Source organism: Heptranchias perlo, chromosome 9, assembly GCF_035084215.1.
Source record: "Heptranchias perlo isolate sHepPer1 chromosome 9, sHepPer1.hap1, whole genome shotgun sequence".
Classification (NCBI taxonomy): Eukaryota; Metazoa; Chordata; class Chondrichthyes; order Hexanchiformes; family Hexanchidae; genus Heptranchias; species Heptranchias perlo.
The window spans coordinates 86238626-86261515 of NC_090333.1; the positions used below are offsets into that span (position 1 = coordinate 86238626).

At 37.0% G+C, this 22890-nt stretch overlaps 1 protein-coding gene across 1 annotated transcript in view; it reads left to right on the forward strand.

Moving 5' to 3' along the window:
- The window catches only part of tnr (tenascin R (restrictin, janusin)), a 349786-nt gene that overhangs the window by 60889 nt on the left and 266007 nt on the right, over positions 1-22890 (forward strand). The window contains exon 3 of the mRNA XM_067989625.1: positions 19591-19854. Coding sequence (XP_067845726.1) covers positions 19591-19854 — 264 coding nt within the window. The remainder of the gene's footprint in view (positions 1-19590; positions 19855-22890) is intronic.

Genomic DNA, 22890 nt, shown 5'->3' on the forward strand with positions numbered 1-22890 from the left:
GTCTCTCTGTAATATAGATAAACATCTCTTTGTAACAGAGATACACGTCTCTCTATAATATTGGTACATGTCTCCGTGTAATGTAGATACACGTCCCTCTGTAATATAGATACACGTCTCTCTATAATATAGGTACACGTCTCCATGTAATATAGATACACGTCCCTCTGTAATATAGATACACGTCTCCGTGTAATATAGGTACATGTCTCCGTGTAATGTAGATACACGTCTCTTTGTAATTTTGATACACATCTCTCTATAATATAGGTACACGTCTCCGTGTAATATAGATACACGTCTCTCTGTAATATAGATACACGTCTCCCTTCAATATAGATACACTTCTCACTGTAATATAGATAAATATCTCCTTGTAATGTAGATACAATTCCCTTTGTAATGTAGATACTTGTCCCTCTCCAATACAGATACACGTCTCCCTGTAATATAGATACACATCCCTCTGTAATATAGATACACATCCCTCTGTAATATCGATACAGATCCCTCTGTAATATAGATACAGTTCTCCCTGTAATATAGATAGATATCTCTGTAATATAGATACACGTCCCTCTGTAATATAGATACACGTCCCTCTGTAATATAGATACACTTCTCTCTGTAATATAGATATATGTGTCTCTAATATAGATACACCTCTCTCTGTAATATAGATACACATCTCTCCCTCAGACAGATACACGTCTCTCTGTAATACAGATACACGTCTCTCTGTAATATAGATATACATCGCTCTGTAATATAGATACACGGCTCTCCAAAGCATAGATATACGTCTCTCTGTAACATAGATAAACATCCCTCTGTCACATAGATTAAAATAAAAATGTACATGTCTCTCTGTATTATATAGATATACATCTCTTTGTAATATAGATACACGTCTCCCTGTGCTACAGATACACATCTCTCTGTAATATAGATACACGTCTCTCTGTAATATAGATACACGTCTCTCTGTACTATCGATACACGTCTGTCTGTAATATAGATACACGTCTCACTGTAATGTCGACACATGTCGCTCTGTAATATAGATACACATCTCCCTGTAATATAGATACACATCTCTATGTAATATAGATACACGTCTCTCTGTAATGTAGATACACGTCCCTCTGCAATATAGATACATGTTCCTCTGTAATTTAGATACATGTCCCTCTGTAATACAGATACATGTCCCTCTGTAATATAATACTTCTCCCTGTAATATAGATACATGTCTCTCTGTAATATAGATACACGTCTCTCTGTAATATAAATACGCGTCTCTTTGTAATGTAGGTCTACTTCTCTCTGTAATATAGATATACGTCTCTCTGTGATACAGATATACATCTCTCCGTAACATAGATACATGTCTCTCTGTAATATGCATACATATCCCTCCATAACAGAGATACACATCCCTCTGTAATATAGATACACGTCTCTCTGTACTATCGATACACGTCTCTCTGTAATACAGATACACGTCTCTCTGTAATATAGATTTACATCTCTCTGTAATTTCGATACACGTCTCTCTGTAATATAGATATACATCGCTCTGTAATAAAGATACACGGCTCTCCAAAGCATAGATATACGTCTCTCTGTAACATAGATAAACATCCCTCTGTCACATAGATTAAAATAAAAATGTACATGTCTCTCTGTATTATATAGATATACATCTCTTTGTAATATAGATACACGTCTCCCTGTGCTACAGATACACGTCTCTCTGTAATATAGATACACGTCTCTCTGTACTATAGATACACGTCTGTCTGTAATATAGATACACGTCTCACTGTAATGTCGACACATGTCGCTCTGTAATATAGATACACATCTCCCTGTAATATAGATACACATCTCTATGTAATATAGATACACATCTCTATGTAATATAGATACACGTCTCTCTGTAATGTAGATACACGTCCCTCTGTAATATAGATACATGTTCCTCTGTAATTTAGATACATGTCCCTCTGTAATACAGATACATGTCCCTCTGTAATATAATACTTCTCCCTGTAATATAGATACATGTCTCTCTGTAATATAGATACACGTCTCTCTGTAATATAAATACGCGTCTCTTTGTAATGTAGGTCTACTTCTCTCTGTAATATAGATATACGTCTCTCTGTGATACAGATATACATCTCTCCGTAACATAGATACATGTCTCTCTGTAATATGCATACATATCCCTCCATAACATAGATACACATCCCTCTGTAATATAGATACATGTCTCTCTGTAATATAGTAACACGTCTCTCTGTTCTATGGATACACGTCACTTTGTAATGTGGATATACATCACTCTGTAATATAGATATACGTCTCTCTGTAATATAGATATCTGTCTCTCTGTAATATAGATATATGTCTCTCTGTAATATAGATGCGCATCTCCCTTTAATATAGATACATGTCACTCTGTAATATAGATGCACGTCTCCATTCAATACAGATACACGTCCCTCTGTAAGATAAATACATGTCCCTCTGTAATATAAATACATGTCTCTCTGTAATATAGATATATGTCTCTTTGTAATATAGATATAAATCTCTCTATAGTATAGATATACGTCCCTCAGCAATATAGATACACATCTCCCTGTAATATAAATAGTCGTCCATCTTCAATTTAGATACACTTCTCTGTGCAATATAGATCCACGTCCCTTTGTAATATAGATACACGTCCCTCTCTTATATAGATACATGCCTCCCTGCAAAAGAGATATATTTCTCTCTGTAATATAGATCACCCTGTAGTATAGATACACATCTCTCTGTAATATAGATATACATCTTGCTGCAACATACATACACATTTCCCTGCAATATAGATACATAGCTCCTTGTAATGCAGATATAATTCCCTTTGTAATGTACATACTCATCCCTCTCCAATACGATACACGTCTCCCTGTAATATAGATACACATTCCTCTGTAATATAGATACATGTCCCTCTGTAATATAGATATATGTCTCTGTAAAAGATACACATCTCTATGTAATATGGATACACATCCCTCTGTAAAGTATATTCATGTCTCTCTAAAATATAGAAGCACGTCTCTCTGTAATATAGATACACATTCTCTCTGCAAGAGAGATACACGTTATTGCAGTATAGATATAGGTCTCACTGTAATACAGATATATGTCTCACTGTAATATAGATATATGTCTCTCTGTAATATAGATATATGTCTCACTGTAATATAGATATATGTCTCACTGTAATATAGATATATGTCTCACTGTAATATAGATATACGTCTCTCTGTAATATAGATATATGTCTCACTGTAATATAGATATATGTCTCTCTGTAATATAGATATATGTCTCACTGTAATATAGATATACGTCTCAATGTAATATAGATTCACATCTCCCTGCAATATAGAAACTCGTCTCTCTGTAATATAGATATACGTCTCACTGTAATATAGATATACATCTCACTGTAATATAGATACACGTCTCTCTGTGATATAGATATATGTCTATCTGTAATATAAATACACAACCCTCTGCAACATAGATACACCTCTGCTGTAATATAGACACATGTGTCTTTGTAATGTAGATACATGTCTGTCTGTAATAGAGATACACGTCTCTCTGAAATATAAATGCACATCTCCCTGCAATATAGATAAATGTCTCTCTGTAATATAGAAACACGCCTCTCTGTAACAAAGATAACCGTCCCTCTATAATATAGATATATGTGTCAAGGTAATATAGATAAACGTCTGTCTGCAATATAGATACACATCTCCCTGTAATATAGATATACCATCTGTCTTTAATACAGATATACTTCTCTCTGTAATACAGATATTCGTCTCTCTGTAATATAAATGCACGTCTCTTTGTAGTATAGATTACGTCTCTCTGTAGTATAGATTACGTCTCTCTGTAATATAGATACACATATCTCTGTAATATAGATACACTTCTCTCTGTAATATAGATACTCATCCCTCTGTAATATAGATACACATCACCCTTCAATATTGATACACGTCTCTCTGTAATATAGATACACGTCTCTCTGTAATATAGATACACGTCTCTCTGTAATATAGATACAAGTCTCCATGTAATATAGATACACGTCTCTCTGTAATATAGATACACGTCTTTCTGTAATATAGATACACTCTTCTCTGTAATATAGATACACTTTTCTCTGTAATGTACTTACACGTCTCTCTGTAAGAGATACACATCTCCCTGTAATATAGATACATGTCTCGCTTCAATATAGATACACTTCTCTCTGTAATATAGATACACATATCTCTGTAATATAGATACACTTCTCTCTGTAATATAGATACTCATCCCTCTGTAATATAGATACACATCTCCCTTCAATATAGATACACGTCTCTCTGTAATATAGATAAAGTCCCTCTGCAATTTAGGTATAAGTCTCTCTGAAATTTAGATACACGTCCCTCTGTAATATAGATACACGTCTCTCTGTAATATAGATACTCATTCCCTCTGTAATAAAGATATACGTCACCCTTCAAAACAGATACAATTCTCTCTGTAATATAGATACTCAACCCTCTGTAATATAGATACATGTCTCCCTTCAATATAGATACACATCTCCCTTCAATATAGATACACTTCTCTCTGTAATACAGATACACGTCTCTCTGTAATATAGATACACGTCCCTCAGTAATTTAGATGCCCGTCTCTCTGTAATATGGATAAACATCTCTTTGTAACAGAGATACACGTCTCTCTATAATATAAGTACATGTCTCCGTGTAATGTAGATACACGTCCCTCTGTAATATAGATACACATCTCCGTGTAATATAGATACACGTCTCTCTGTAATATAGATACACATCTCCGTGTAATATAGATACACGTCTCTGTGTAATATAGATACACGTCTCTTTGTAATATAGATACACATCTCTCTATAATATAGGTACATGTCTCCGTGTAATGTAGATACACGTCCCTCTGTAATATAGATACTTATCCCTCTGTAATGTAGATACACATCACCCTTCAATATAGATACACTTCTCTCTGTAATATAGATACACTTCTCTCTGTAATATAGATAAACTTCTCACTGTAATATAGATACTCATCCCTCTGTAATTTAGATATACGTCTCCCTTCAATATAGATACACTTCTCTCTGTAATGTAGATACACTTCGCTCTGTAATATAGATACACGTCTCTCTGTAATATAGATACACTTCTCTCTGTAATATAGATACACATCCCCGTGCAATTTAGGTACAAGTCTCTCTGAAATTTAGATACACAACTCTCTGTAATGTAGATACACGTCTCTCAGTAATATAGATACACGTCCCTCAGTAATTTAGATACACGTCTCTCTGTAATATGGATAAACAGCTCTTTGTAATATAGATACACGTCTCTCTATAATATAGGTACATGTCTCCGTGTAATGTAGATACACGTCCCTCTGTAATATACATACACATCTCCGTGTAATATAGATACACGTCTCTCTGTAATATAGATACACATCTCTTTGTAATATAGATACACATCTCTCTATAATATAGGTACACGTCTCCGTGTAATATAGATACACGTCCCTCTGTAATATAGATACACGTCTCCGTGTAATATAGATACAGGTGCCTCTGTAATATAGATTCAAGTCTCTCTGTAATATAGATACACATCTCTCTGTAATATGGATATTCATCCCTCTGTAATGTAGATACACGTCACCCTTCAATATAGATACACTTCTCACTGTAATATAGATACACGCCTCTCTGTAATATAGATACACGCCTCCCTGTAATATAGATACACGTCTCTCTGTAATATAGATACACTTCTCTCTGAAACATAGATACTCATCCCTCTGTAATATAGATACACGTCTCCCTTCAATATAGATACACGTCTCTCTGTAATATAGATACACGTCTCCCTGTAATATAGATACACTTCTCTCTGTAATATAGATACTCATCCCTCTGTAATATAGATACACATCTCCATGTAATATAGATACACGTCTCTCTGTAATATGGATACACTTCTCTCTGTAATATAGATACACATCTCCCTGTAATGTAGATACACTTTGCTCTGTAATACAGATACACATCACCCTTCAATATAGATACACTTCTCACTGTAATATAGATACTCATCCCTCTGTAATATAGATACACGTCTCCCTTCAATATAGATACACGTCTCTCTGTAATATAGATACACATCTCCCTGTAATGTAGATACACTTTGCTCTGTAATACAGATACACATCACCCTTCAATATAGATACACTTCTCACTGTACTATAGATACTCATCCCTCTGTAATATAGATACACGTCTCCCTTCAATATAGATACACGTCTCTCTGTAATATAGAGACACGTCTCTCTGTAATATAGAGACACGTCTCTCTGTAATATGGATACACTTCTCTTTGAATTAAAGATACATGTCTCTCTATAATATTGGTACATGTCTCTGTGTAATATAGATACACGTCCCTCTGTAATATAGATACACATCTCCATGTAATATAGTTACACTCTCTCTGTAATATAGATACACGTCTGTTTGTAATATAGATACACGTCTCTCTGTAATATAGATACAAGTCTGTTTGTAATATAGATACATGTCTCTCTTTAATATAGATACACATCCGTCTATAATATAAATACACATCTGTCTGTAATATAGATACACATCTTCCAACAATATAGATACACATCTCCCCGTAATATAGATGCAAATCACTCTGTAATATATATACACGTCCCTCTGCAATATAGATACATATCTCCCTGTAATATTGATAAATGTCTCTAGGTAATAAAGATACACAACTCTCTGTGATATAGATACATGTCTGTTTGTAATATAGATACATGTCTCTCTTTAATATAGATATACATCCGTCTATAATATAAATACACATCTGTCTGTAATATAGATACACATCTTCCAACAATATAGATCCACATCTCCCCGTAATATAGATGCAAATCACTCTGTAATATATATACACGTCCCTCTGCAATATAGATACATATCTCCCTGTAATATCGATAAATGTCTCTAGGTAATAAAGATACACAACTCTCTGTGATATAGATGCATGTCTCTCTCTAATATAGATACACTTCTCTTTAATATAGATACACGTCTCTCTGTAATATAGATACACGTCTCTCTGTAATATAGATACACATCTCCCTGTAATGCAGATACACTTTGCTCTGTAATACAGATACACATAACCCTTCAATATAGATACACGTCTCACTGTAATATAGATACTCATCCCTCTGTAATATAGATACACGTCTCCCTTCAATATAGATACACGTCTCTCTGCAATATAGATACATATCTCCCTGTAATATCGATAATTGTCTCTAGGTAATAAAGATACACAACTCTCTGTGATATAGATACACTTCTCTTTAATATAGATACACGTCTCTCTGTAATATATGTACACGTCTCTCTGTAATATATGTACACGTCTCTCTGTAACATAGATACACGTCCCTCTGTAATATAGATACTCATCTCCGTGTAATATAGTTACACTCTCTCTGTAATATAGATACACGTCTGTTTGTAATATAGATACATGTCTCTCTTTAATATAGATACACATCCGTCTATAAAATAAATACACATCTGTCTGTAATATAGATACTCATCTTCCTACAATATAGATCCACATCTCCCCGTAATATGGATGCAAATCACTCTGTAATATATATACACGTCCCTCTGCAATATAGATACATATCTCCCTGTAATATCGATAAATGTCTCTAGGTAATAAAGATACACAACTCTCTGTGATATAGATACATGTCTCTCTCTAATATAGATACACTTCTCTTTAATATAGATACACGTCTCTCTGTACTATATGTACACGTCTCTCTGTACTATATGTACACGTCTCTCTGTACTATATGTACACGTCTCTCTGTAACATAGATACACGTCTCTCTGTAATATAGGTACATGTCTCCGTGTAACATAGATACACGTCTCTCATTAATAAGATACACGTCTCTCTGTAACATAGATACACGTCTCTCTGCAATATAGGTACACGTCTCTCTGTAATATAGGTACACGTCTCTCTGTAATGTAGATACACGTCTCCCTCCAATATAGGTACATGTCTCTCTGTAATATAGGTACACGTCTCCGTGTAATATTGATACTCATCCCTCTGTAATATAGATACACGTCTCTCTGTAATATAGATACACGTCCCTCAGTAATTTAGATACACGTCTCTCTGTAATATAGATAAACATCTCTTTGTTACAGAGATACACGTCTCTCTATAATATTGGTACATGTCTCCGTGTAATGTAGATACACGTCCCTCTGTAATATAGATACACGTCTCTCTATAATATAGTTACACGTCTCGATGTAATATAGATACACGTCCCTCTGTAATATAGATACACGTCTCCGTGTAATATAGATACATGTCTCCGTGTAATGTAGATACACGTCTCTTTGTAATTTTGATACACATCTCTCTATAATATAGGTACACGTGTCCGTGTAATATAGATACACGTCTCTCTGTAATATAGATACACGTCTCCCTTCAATATAGATACACTTCTCACTGTAATATAGATACTCATCCCTCTGTAATATTGATACACATCTCTCTGTAATATTGATACTCATCCCTCTGTAATATAGATACACGTCTCCCTTCAATATAGATACACGTCTCTCTGTAATATAGAGACACGTCTCTCTGTAATATAGAGACACGTCTCTCTGTAATATGGATACACTTCTCTTTGAATTAAAGATACACGTCTCTCTATAATATTGGTACATGTCTCTGTGTAATATAGATACACGTCCCTCTGTAATATAGATACACATCTCCATGTAATATAGTTACACTCTCTCTGTAATATAGATACACGTCTGTTTGTAATATAGATACACGTCTCTCTGTAATATAGATACAAGTCTGTTTGTAATATAGATACATGTCTCTCTTTAATATAGATACACATCCGTCTATAATATAAATACACATCTGTCTGTAATATAGATACACATCTTCCAACAATATAGATACACATCTCCCCGTAATATAGATGCAAATCACTCTGTAATATATATACACGTCCCTCTGCAATATAGATACATATCTCCCTGTAATATCGATAAATGTCTCTCGGTAATAAAGATACACAACTCTCTGTGATATAGATACATGTCTCTCTCTAATATAGATACACTTCTCTGTAATATAGATACTCATCTCCGTGTAATATAGATACACGTCTCTCTGTAATATAGATACACATCTCCCTGTAATGTAGATACACTTTGCTCTGTAATACAGATACACATCACCCTTCAATATAGATACACGTCTCACTGTAATATAGATACTCATCCCTCTGTAATATAGATACACGTCTCCCTTCAATATAGATACACGTCTCTCTGTAACATAGAGACACGTCTCTATGTAATATGGATACACGTCTCTTTGAATTAAAGATACACGTCTCTCTATAATATAGGTACATGTCTCTGTGTAATATATATACACGTCCCTCTGCAATATAGATACATATCTCCCTGTAATATCGATAAATGTCTCTAGGTAATAAAGATACACAACTCTCTGTGATATAGATACACTTCTCTTTAATATAGATACACGTCTCTCTGTAATATATGTACACGTCTCTCTGTAATATATGTACACGTCTCTCTGTAACATAGATACACGTCCCTCTGTAATATAGATACTCATCTCCGTGTAATATAGTTACACTCTCTCTGTAATATAGATACACGTCTGTTTGTAATATAGATACATGTCTCTCTTTAATATAGATACACATCCGTCTATAATATAAATACACATCTGTCTGTAATATAGATACACATCTTCCTACAATATAGATCCACATCTCCCCGTAATATAGATGCAAATCACTCTGTAATATATATACACGTCCCTCTGCAATATAGATACATATCTCCCTGTAATATCGATAAATGTCTCCAGGTAATAAAGATACACAACTCTCTGTGATATAGATACATGTCTCTCTGTACTATATGTACACGTCTCTCTGTAACATAGATACACGTCTCTCTGTAATATAGGTACATGTCTCCATGTAACATAGATACACGTCTCTCTGTAATATAGATACACTTCTCTCTGTAATATAGATACACATCCCCGTGCAATTTAGGTACAAGTCTCTCTGAAATTTAGATACACAACTCTCTGTAATGTAGATACACGTCTCTCAGTAATATAGATACACGTCCCTCAGTAATTGAGATACACGTCTCTCTGTAATATGGATAAACATCTCTTTGTAATATAGATACACGTCTCTCTATAATATAGGTACATGTCTCCGTGTAATGTAGATACACGTCCCTCTGTAATATACATACACATCTCCGTGTAATATAGATACACGTCTCTCTGTAATATAGATACACGTCTCTTTGTAATATAGATACACATCTCTCTATAATATAGGTACACGTCTCCGTGTAATATAGATACACGTCCCTCTGTAATATAGATACACGTCTCCGTGTAATATAGATACAGGTGCCTCTGTAATATAGATTCAAGTCTCTCTGTAATAAAGATACACATCTCTCTGTAATATGGATACTCATCCCTCTGTAATGTAGATACACGTCACCCTTCAATATAGATACACTTCTCACTGTAATATAGATACACGCCTCCCTGTAATATAGATACACGCCTCCCTGTAATATAGATACACGTCTCTCTGTAATATAGATACACTTCTCTCTGTAATATAGATACTCATCCCTCTGTAATATAGATACACGTCTCCCTTCAATATAGATACACGTCTCTCTGTAATATAGATACACGTCTCCCTGTAATATAGATACACTTCTCTCTGTAATATAGATACTCATCCCTCTGTAATATAGATACACATCTCCATGTAATAAAGATACACGTCTCTCTGTAATATAGATAGACTTCTCTCTGTAATATAGATACACATCTCCCTGTAATGTAGATACACTTTGCTCTGTAATACAGATACACATCACCCTTCAATATAGATACACTTCTCACTGTACTATAGATACTCATCCCTCTGTAATATAGATACACGTCTCCCTTCAATATAGATACACGTCTCTCTGTAATATAGAGACACGTCTCTCTGTAATATAGAGACACGTCTCTCTGTAATATGGATACACTTCTCTTTGAATTAAAGATACACGTCTCTCTATAATATTGGTACATGTCTCTGTGTAATATAGATACACGTCCCTCTGTAATATAGATACACATCTCCATGTAATATAGTTACACTCTCTCTGTAATATAGATACACGTCTGTTTGTAATATAGATACACGTCTCTCTGTAATATAGATACAAGTCTGTTTGTAATATAGATACATGTCTCTCTTTAATATAGATACACATCCGTCTATAATATAAATACACATCTGTCTGTAATATAGATACACATCTTCCAACAATATAGATCCACATCTCCCCGTAATATAGATGCAAATCACTCTGTAATATATATACACGTCCCTCTGCAATATAGATACATATCTCCCTGTAATATCGATAAATGTCTCTAGGTAATAAAGATACACAACTCTCTGTGATATAGATACATGTCTCTCTCATATTGATACACTTCTCTTTAATATAGATACACGTCTCTCTGTAATATAGATACACGTCTCTCTGTAATATAGATACACATCTCCCTGTAATGCAGATACACTTTGCTCTGTAATACAGATACACATAACCCTTCAATATAGATACACGTCTCACTGTAATATAGATACTCATCCCTCTGTAATATAGATACACGTCTCCCTTCAATATAGATACACGTCTCTCTGTAATATAGATACACATCTCCCTGTAATGTAGATACACTTTGCTCTGTAATACAGATACACATCACCCTTCAATATAGATACACGTCTCACTGTAATATAGATACTCATCCCTCTGTAATATAGATACACGTCTCCCTTCAATATAGATACACGTCTCTCTGTAATATCGAGACACGTCTCTCTGTAATATGGATACACGTCTCTTTGAATTAATGATACACGTCTCTCTATAATATAGGTACATGTCTCTGTGTAATATGGATACACGTCCCTCTGCAATATAGATACATATCTCCCTGTAATATCGATAATTGTCTCGAGGTAATAAAGATACACAACTCTCTGTGATATAGATACACTTCTCTTTAATATAGATACACGTCTCTCTGTAATATATGTACACGTCTCTCTGTAATATATGTACACGTCTCTCTGTAACATAGATACACGTCCCTCTGTAATATAGATACTCATCTCCGTGTAATATAGTTACACTCTCTCTGTAATATAGATACACGTCTGTTTGTAATATGGATACATGTCTCTCTTTAATATAGATACACATCCGTCTATAAAATAAATACACATCTGTCTGTAATATAGATACTCATCTTCCTACAATATAGATCCACATCTCCCCGTAATATAGATGCAAATCACTCTGTAATATATATACACGTCCCTCTGCAATATAGATACATATCTCCCTGTAATATCGATAAATGTCTCTAGGTAATAAAGATACACAACTCTCTGTGATATAGATACATGTCTCTCTCTAATATAGATACACTTCTCTTTAATATAGATACACGTCTCTCTGTACTATATGTACACGTCTCTCTGTACTATATGTACACGTCTCTCTGTAACATAGATACACGTCTCTCTGTAATATAGGTACATGTCTCCGTGTAACATAGATACACGTCTCTCTGTAATAAGATACACGTCTCTCTGTAACATAGATACACGTCTCTCTGTAATATATGTACACGTCTCTCTGTAACATAGATACACGTCTCTCTGTAATATAGGTACATGTCTCCATGTAACATCGATACACGTCTCTCTGTAAGATAGGTACACGTCTTTCTGTAATCTAGGTACATGTCTCTCTGTAACAAAGATACACATCCCTCTGCAATATAGGTACACGTCTCTCTGTAATATAGGTACACGTCTCTCTGTAATGTGGATACACGTCTCCCTCCAATATCGCTACACGTCTCTCTGTAATATAGGTACACGTCTCCGTGTAATATTGATACTCATCCCTCTGTAATATAGATACACGTCTCTCTGTAATATAGATACACGTCCCTCAGTAATTTAGATACACGTCTCTCTGTAATATAGATAAACATCTCTTTGTTACAGAGATACACGTCTCTCTATAATATTGGTACATGTCTCCGTGTAATGTAGATACACGTCCCTCTGTAATATAGATACACGTCTCTCTATAATATAGGTACACGTCTCGATGTAATATAGATACACGTCCCTCTGTAATATAGATACACGTCTCTGTGTAATATAGGTACATGTCTCCGTGTAATGTAGATACACGTCTCTTTGTAATTTTGATACACATCTCTCTATAATATAGGTACACGTCTCCGTGTAATATAGACACACGTCTCTCTGTAATATAGATACACGTCTCCCTTCAATATAGATACACTTCTCACTGTAATATAGATACTCATCCCTCTGTAATATAGATACACATCTCTCTGTAATATTGATACTCATCCCTCTGTAATATAGATACACGTCTCCCTTCAATATAGATACACGTCTCCCTGTAATATAGAGACACGTCTCTCTGTAATATAGAGACACGTCTCTCTGTAATATGGATACACTTCTCTTTGAATTAAAGATACACGTCTCTCTATAATATTGGTACATGTCTCTGTGTAATATAGATACACGTCCCTCTGTAATATAGATACACATCTCCATGTAATATAGTTACACTCTCTCTGTAATATAGATACACGTCTGTTTGTAATATAGATACACGTCTCTCTGTAATATATATACAAGTCTGTTTGTAATATAGATACATGTCTCTCTTTAATATAGATACACATCCGTCTATAATATAAATACACATCTGTCTGTCATATAGATACACATCTTCCAACAATATAGATCCACATCTCCCCGTAATATAGATGCAAATCACTCTGTAATATATATACACGTCCCTCTGCAATATAGATACATATCTCCCTGTAATATCGATAAATGTCTCTAGGTAATAAAGATACACAACTCTCTGTGATATGGATACATGTCTCTCTCTAATATAGATACACTTCTCTGTAATATAGATACTCATCTCCGTGTAATATAGATACACGTCTCTCTGTAATATAGATACACATCTCCCTGTAATGTAGATACACTTTGCTCTGTAATACAGATACACATCACCCTTCAATATAGATACACGTCTCACTGTAATATAGATACTCATCCTTCTGTAATATAGATACACGTCTCCCTTCAATATAGATACACGTCTCTCTGTAATATAGAGACACGTCTCTCTGTAATATGGATACACGTCTCTTTGAATTAATGATACACGTCTCTCTATAATATAGGTACATGTCTCTGTGTAATATAGATACACGTCCCTCTGCAATATAGATACATATCTCCCTGTAATATCGATAATTGTCTCTAGGTAATAAAGATACACAACTCTCTGTGATATAGATACACTTCTCTTTAATATAGATACACGTCTCTCTGTAATATATGTACACGTCTCTCTGTAATATATGTACACGTCTCTCTGTAACATAGATACACGTCCCTCTGTAATATAGATACTCATCTCCGTGTAATATAGTTACACTCTCTCTGTAATATAGATACACGTCTGTTTGTAATATAGATACATGTCTCTCTTTAATATAGATACACATCCGTCTATAAAATAAATACACATCTGTCTGTAATATAGATACTCATCTTCCTACAATATAGATCCACATCTCCCCGTAATATAGATGCAAATCACTCTGTAATATATATACACGTCCCTCTGCAATATAGATACATATCTCCCTGTAATATCGATAAATGTCTCTAGGTAATAAAGATACACAACTCTCTGTGATATAGATACATGTCTCTCTCTAATATAGATACACTTCTCTTTAATATAGATACACGTCTCTCTGTACTATATGTACACGTCTCTCTGTAACATAGATACACGTCTCTCTGTAATATAGGTACATGTCTCCGTGTAACATAGATACACGTCTCTCTGTAATAAGATACACGTCTCTCTGTAACATAGATACACGTCTCTCTGTAATATATGTACACGTCTCTCTGTAACATAGATACACGTCTCTCTGTAATATAGGTACATGTCTCCATGTAACATAGATACACGTCTCTCTGTAAGATAGGTACACGTCTTTCTGTAATATAGGTACATGTCTCTCTGTAACATAGATACACATCTCTCTGCAATATAGGTACACGTCTCTCTGTAATATAGGTACACGTCTCTCTGTAATGTAGATACACGTCTCCCTCCAATATAGGTACACGTCTCTCTGTAATATAGGTACACGTCTCCGTGTAATATTGATACTCATCCCTCTGTAATATAGATACACGTCTCTCTGTAATATAGATACACGTCCCTCCGTAATTTAGATACACGTCTCTCTGTAATATCGATACACATCTCTTTGTTACAGAGATACACGTCTCTCTATAATATTGGTACATGTCTCCGTGTAATGTAGATACACGTCCCTCTGTAATATAGATACACGTCTCTCTATAATATAGGTACACGTCTCCATGTAATATAGATACACGTCCCTCTGTAATATAGATACACGTCTCCGTGTAATATAGGTACATGTCTCCGTGTAATGTAGATACACGTCTCTTTGTAATTTTGATACACATCTCTCTATAATATAGGTACACGTCTCCGTGTAATATAGATACACGTCTCTCTGTAATATAGATACACGTCTCCCTTCAATATAGATACACTTCTCACTGTAATATAGATACTCATCCCTCTGTAATATAGATACACATCTCTCTGTAATATTGATACTCATCCCTCTGTAATATAGATACACTTCTCCCTTCAATATAGATACACGTCTCTCTGTAATATAGAGACACGTCTCTCTGTAATATAGAGACACGTCTCTCTGTAATATGGATACACTTCTCTTTGAATTAAAGATACACGTCTCTCTATAATATTGGTACATGTCTCTGTGTAATATAGATACACGTCCCTCTGTAATATAGATACACATCTCCATGTAATATAGTTACACTCTCTCTGTAATATAGATACACGTCTGTTTGTAATATAGATACACGTCTCTCTGTAATATAGATACAAGTCTGTTTGTAATATAGATACATGTCTCTCTTTAATATAGATACACATCCGTCTATAATATAAATACACATCTGTCTGTAATATAGATACACATCTTCCAACAATATAGATCCACATCTCCCCGTAATATAGATGCAAATCACTCTGTAATATATATACACGTCCCTCTGCAATATAGATACATATCTCCCTGTAATATCGATAAATGTCTCTAGGTAATAAAGATACACAACTCTCTGCGATATAGATACATGTCTCTCTCTAATATAGATACACTTCTCTGTAATATAGATACTCATCTCCGTGTAATATAGATACACGTCTCTCTGTAATATAGATACACATCTCCCTGTAATGTAGATACACTTCGCTCTGTAATACAGACACACATCACCCTTCAATATAGATACACGTCTCACTGTAATATAGATACTCATCCCTCTGTAATATAGATACACGTCTCCCTTCAATATAGATACACGTCTCTCTGTAATATAGAGACACGTCTCTCTGTAATATGGATACACGTCTCTTTGAATTAAAGATACACGTCTCTCTATAATATAGGTACATGTCTCTGTGTAATATATATACACGTCCCTCTGCAATATAGATACATATCTCCCTGTAATATCGATAAATGTCTCTAGGTAATAAAGATACACAACTCTCTGTGATATAGATACACTTCTCTTTAATATAGATACACGTCTCTCTGTAATATATGTACACGTCTCTCTGTAATATATGTACACGTCTCTCTGTAACATAGATACACGTCCCTCTGTAATATAGATACTCATCTCCGTGTAATATAGTAACACTCTCTCTGTAATATAGATACACGTCTGTTTGTAATATAGATACATGTCTCTCTTTAATATAGATACACATCCGTCTATAATATAAATACACATCTGTCTGTAATATAGATACACATCTTCCTACAATATAGATCCACATCTCCCCGTAATATAGATGCAAATCACTCTGTAATATATATACACGTCCCTCTGCAATATAGATACATATCTCCCTGTAATATCGATAAATGTCTCCAGGTAATAAAGATACACAACTCTCTGTGATATAGATACATGTCTCTCTCTAATATAGATACACTTCTCTTTAATATAGATACACGTCTCTCTCTAATATATGTACACGTCTCTCTGTACTATATGTACACGTCTCTCTGTAACATAGATACACGTCTCTCTGTAATATAGGTACATGTCTCCATGTAACATAGATACACGTCTCTCTGTAATATAGGTACTCGTCTTTCTGTAATATAGGTACATGTCTCTCTGTAACATAGATACACATCTCTCTGTAATATAGGTACACGTCTCTCTGTAATATAGGTACACGTCTCTCTGTAATGTAGGTACACGTCTCCATGTAATATAGATACACGTCCCTCTGTAATATAGATACACGTCTCCGTGTAATATAGGTACATGTCTCCGTGTAATGTAGATACACGTCTCTTTGTAATTTTGATACACATCTCTCTATAATATAGGTACACGTCTCCGTGTAATATAGATACACGTCTCTCTGTAATATAGATACACGTCTCCCTTCAATATAGATACACTTCTCACTGTAATATAGATACTCATCCCTCTGTAATATAGATACACGTCTCTCTGTAATATAGATACACATCTCCGTGTAATATCGATACACGTCTCTCTGTAATATAGATACACATCTCCATGTAATATGGATACATTTCTCTCTGTAATATAGATACACGTCTCTCTGTAATATAGATACACGTCTCTCTGTAATATAGATACTCATCCCTCTGTAATATAGATACACGTCTCCCTTCAATATCGATACACGTCTCTCTGTAATATAGATACACGTCTCCCTTCAATATAGATACACGTCTCTCTGTAATATAGAGACACGTCTCTCTGTAATATAGAGACACGTCTCTCTGTAATATGGATACACTTCTCTTTGAATTAAAGATACACGTCTCTCTATAATATTGGTACATGTCTCTGTGTAATATAGATACACGTCCCTCTGTAATATAGATACACATCTCCATGTAATATAGTTACACTCTCTCTGTAATATAGATACACGTCTGTTTGTAATATAGATACACGTCTCTCTGTAATATAGATACAAGTCTTTTTGTAATATAGATACATGTCTCTCTTTAATATAGATACACATCCGTCTATAATATAAATACACATCTGTCTGTAATATAGATACACATCTTCCAACAATATAGATCCACATCTCCCCGTAATATAGATGCAAATCACTCTGTAATATATATACACGTCCCTCTGCAATATAGATACATATCTCCCTGTAATATCGATAAATGTCTCTAGGTAATAAAGATACACAACTCTCTGTGATATAGATACATGTCTCTCTCTAATATAGATACACTTCTCTTTAATATAGATACACGTCTCTCTGTAATATAGGTACACGTCTCCGTGTAATATAGGTACACCTCTCTCTGTAATATAGATACACTTCTCTTTAATATAGATACATGTCTCTCTCTAATATAGATACACTTCTCTTTAATATAGATACACGTCTCTCTGTAATATAGGTACACGTCTCCGTGTAATATAGGTACACCTCTCTCTGTAATATAGATACACTTCTCTTTAATATAGATACATGTCTCTCTCTAATATAGATACACTTCTCTTTAATATAGATACACGTCTCTCTGTAATATAGGTACACATCTCCGTGTAATATAGGTACATGTCTCCATGTAACATAGATACACGTCTCTCTGTAATTTCGGTACATATCTCCGTGTAACATAGATACTTGTCTCTCTGTAATATAGGTACACATCTCCATGTAATATAGATACACGTCTCTCTGTAATATAGATACACATCTCCGTGTAATATTGATACACGTCTCTCTGTAATATCGATACACGTCTCTCTGTAATATGGGGTTGAAGAGCGTGCAGTAAAACATGCTTTTAGTACACTGAGGACGCTTGGAGGAGTATAATGGGGGGAATGCGGGGGTGGGGTGGAGGTGAGGCAGAGTACTTGTACATCGAGAGATTAGCTTGTGTGTGCTGTGAACGTTTCCTTTCACCATTGGTTGAAACTCTTGCTTTCTTTTTTTCTCAGTTGTTCCACCTAGAGCCCTGCATGTGACTGGTGTCACTGATCGCACCATTGATCTGGAGTGGCAGGGGCCGATGGCAATCACCGAATATCTCCTCACCTACATTCCCACGGTCCCGGGCGGGGTACAGTTGGAGTTACGTGTTCCAGGGGACTGGACAGAAGCCACCATCGAAGGACTGGAGCCCGGCCTTGAATACAACATTAATGTCTATGCTGTGCTGAATAACAAGCTGAGTGTGCCCACAAACTCACGGCTAATCACGCGTAAGTACCACTGCACGATGTCAAGTGTTTGCACCACACACTCCAGCACGTTTACACGACCACACACTCCGGCACGTTTACACGACCACACACTCCGGCACGTTTACACGACCACACACTCCGGCACGTTTACACGACCACACACTCCGGCACGTTTATAGGACCACACACTCCGGCACGTTTATAGGACCACACACTCCGGCACGTTTACACGACCACACACTCCGGCACGTTTATAGGACCACACACTCCGGCACGTTTATAGGACCACACACTCCGGCACGTTTACACGACCACACACTCCGGCACGTTTACACGACCACACACTCCGGCACGTTTATAGGACCACACACTCCGGCACGTTTACACGACCACACACTCCGGCACGTTTACACGACCACACACTCCGGCACGTTTATAGGACCACGCACTCCGGCACGTTTATAGGACCACACACTCCGGCACGTTTACACGACCACACAATCCGGCACGTTTACACGACCACACACACCGGCACGTTTACACGACCACACACTCCGGCACGTTTATAGGACCACACACTCCGGCACGTTTACACGACCACACACTCCGGCACGTTTACACGACCACACACTCCGGCACGTTTATTGGACCACACACTTCGGCACGTTTACACGACCACACACTCCGGCACGTTTATAGGACCACACACTCCGGCACGTTTACACGACCACACAATCCGGCACGTTTAGCGGACCACGCGCTCCGGCACGTTTACACGACCACACACTCCGGCACGTTTACACGACCACACAATCCGGCACGTTTAGCGGACCACACACTCCGGCACGTTTACACGACCACACACTCCGGCACATTTACACGACCACACACTCCGGCACGTTTAGCGGACCTCGCACTCCGGCACGTTTATATGACCGCACAATCTGACACATTTGTTGGACCTCACACTCTGACACGTTTATTGGAGCACACACTGACACGTTTATAGGAGCACACACTCTGACACGTTTATTGGACCACACACTCTGACACGTTTATAGGAGCACACACTCTGACACGTTTATTGGAGCACACACTCTGACACGTTTATAGGAGCACACACTCTGACACGTTTATTGGACCACACACTCTGACACGTTTATTGGACCACACACTCTGACACGTTCATAGGAGCACACACTCTGACACGTTTTTAGGAGCACACACTCTGACACGTTTATAGGAGCACACACTCTGACACGTTTATAGGAGCACACACTCTGACACGTTTATAGGAGCACACACTCTGACACGTTTATAGGAGCACACACTCCGGCACGTTTATTGGACCACACACTCTGACACGTTTATAGGAGCACACACTCCGGCACGTTTATTGGACCACACACTCTGACACGTTTATAGGAGCACACACTCTGGCACGTTTATTGGACCACACACTCTGACACGTTTATAGGAGCACACACTCTGACACGTTTATAGGACCACACACTCTGACACGTTTATAGGACCACACACTCTGACACGTTTATAGGAGCACACACTCTGACACGTTTATAGGACCACACACTCTGACACGTTTATAGGACCACACACTCTGACACGTTTATAGGAGCACACACTCTGACACGTTTATAGGAGCACACACTCTGACACGTTTATAGGAGCACACACTCTGACACGTTTATTGGACCACACACTCTGACACGTTTATAGGAGCACACACTCTGACACGTTTATAGGAGCACACACTCTGACACGTTTATTGGACCACACACTCTGACACGTTTATAGGAGCACACACTCTGACACGTTTATAGGACCACACACTCTGACACGTTTATAGGACCACACACTCTGACACGTTTATAGGAGCACACACTCTGACACGTTTATAGGACCACACACTCTGACACGTTTATAGGACCACACACTCTGACACGTTTATAGGAGCACACACTCTGACACGTTTATAGGAGCACACACTCTGACACGTTTATAGGAGCACACACTCTGACACGTTTATAGGAGCACACACTCTGACACGTTTATAGGAGCACACACTCTGACACGTTTATAGGAGCACACACTCTGACACGTTTATAGGAGCACACACTCTGACACGTTTATAGGAGCACACACTCTGACACGTTTATAGGAGCACACACTCTGACACGTTTATAGGAGCACACACTCTGACACGTTTATAGGAGCACACACTCTCCCTCCTGGTCTTCCCCTCTCCCCCGCCCCGGTCTTCCAGTTCAGCGCCAGATGACGTCTGGCTGTCTCTCTTTCCCCCCCCCCCCCCCCCCCCACGGCCTCGTGTTGCAACTCCTGACGGCAGCCAGCCTGTCAATCGGGCTAGTTGCCGGGCGCGAATCCCGGACAGGATGTTAATCATCAGCAATCAAAGTGCGATCACGTCAGAAACAGTAAGTTTGGTTCATGCGGGTTTGCCACACGCCCGATCGCCCTCCCCCGCTGCCAACCCGCCTCCCCGCTAATATCGGGGCCATTGTTCCAGAAAACTGTCCCGAATACACTCAAGAAATTCACTGCCTTTGTGACTCGAGCTGTTCCGAGTCTGTGTGAAAATTAAAGTCTCCCATTATCACCACTCTGTTTTTGCAACGAGCTTCTCTGATCTCTGCGTTTCTGTATCCTGCTACTTTATCCCTGTTATCCAGAGGTCTATAAACAGCTCTCCTTTTCTATTCCTCAATTCTACCCCGAGAGTTTCGACTGCCTGCTCACCCTTACTGATATCCCCTCTTTCTAATCCTGTAATCGTGTCCCTGATCAATATTGGGCCTCCTCCTTTCCCAATTCCCCTGTTCTTTCTAAAGACCTTATAACCTGGAATATTTAGGCCAGATTTTGCTGTAGGAGTAAATCTAACGATGTCAACATTCGTTAGACTTGCCCTGGTACGTTTAGGTTGTTTAATTTTTTGGGTGGTGAGTTGCTGAAATGTGAGCTGATAACATCACAGTGAGGGAAACAGGGCATCTGGGACCTGAGTGAACAGGA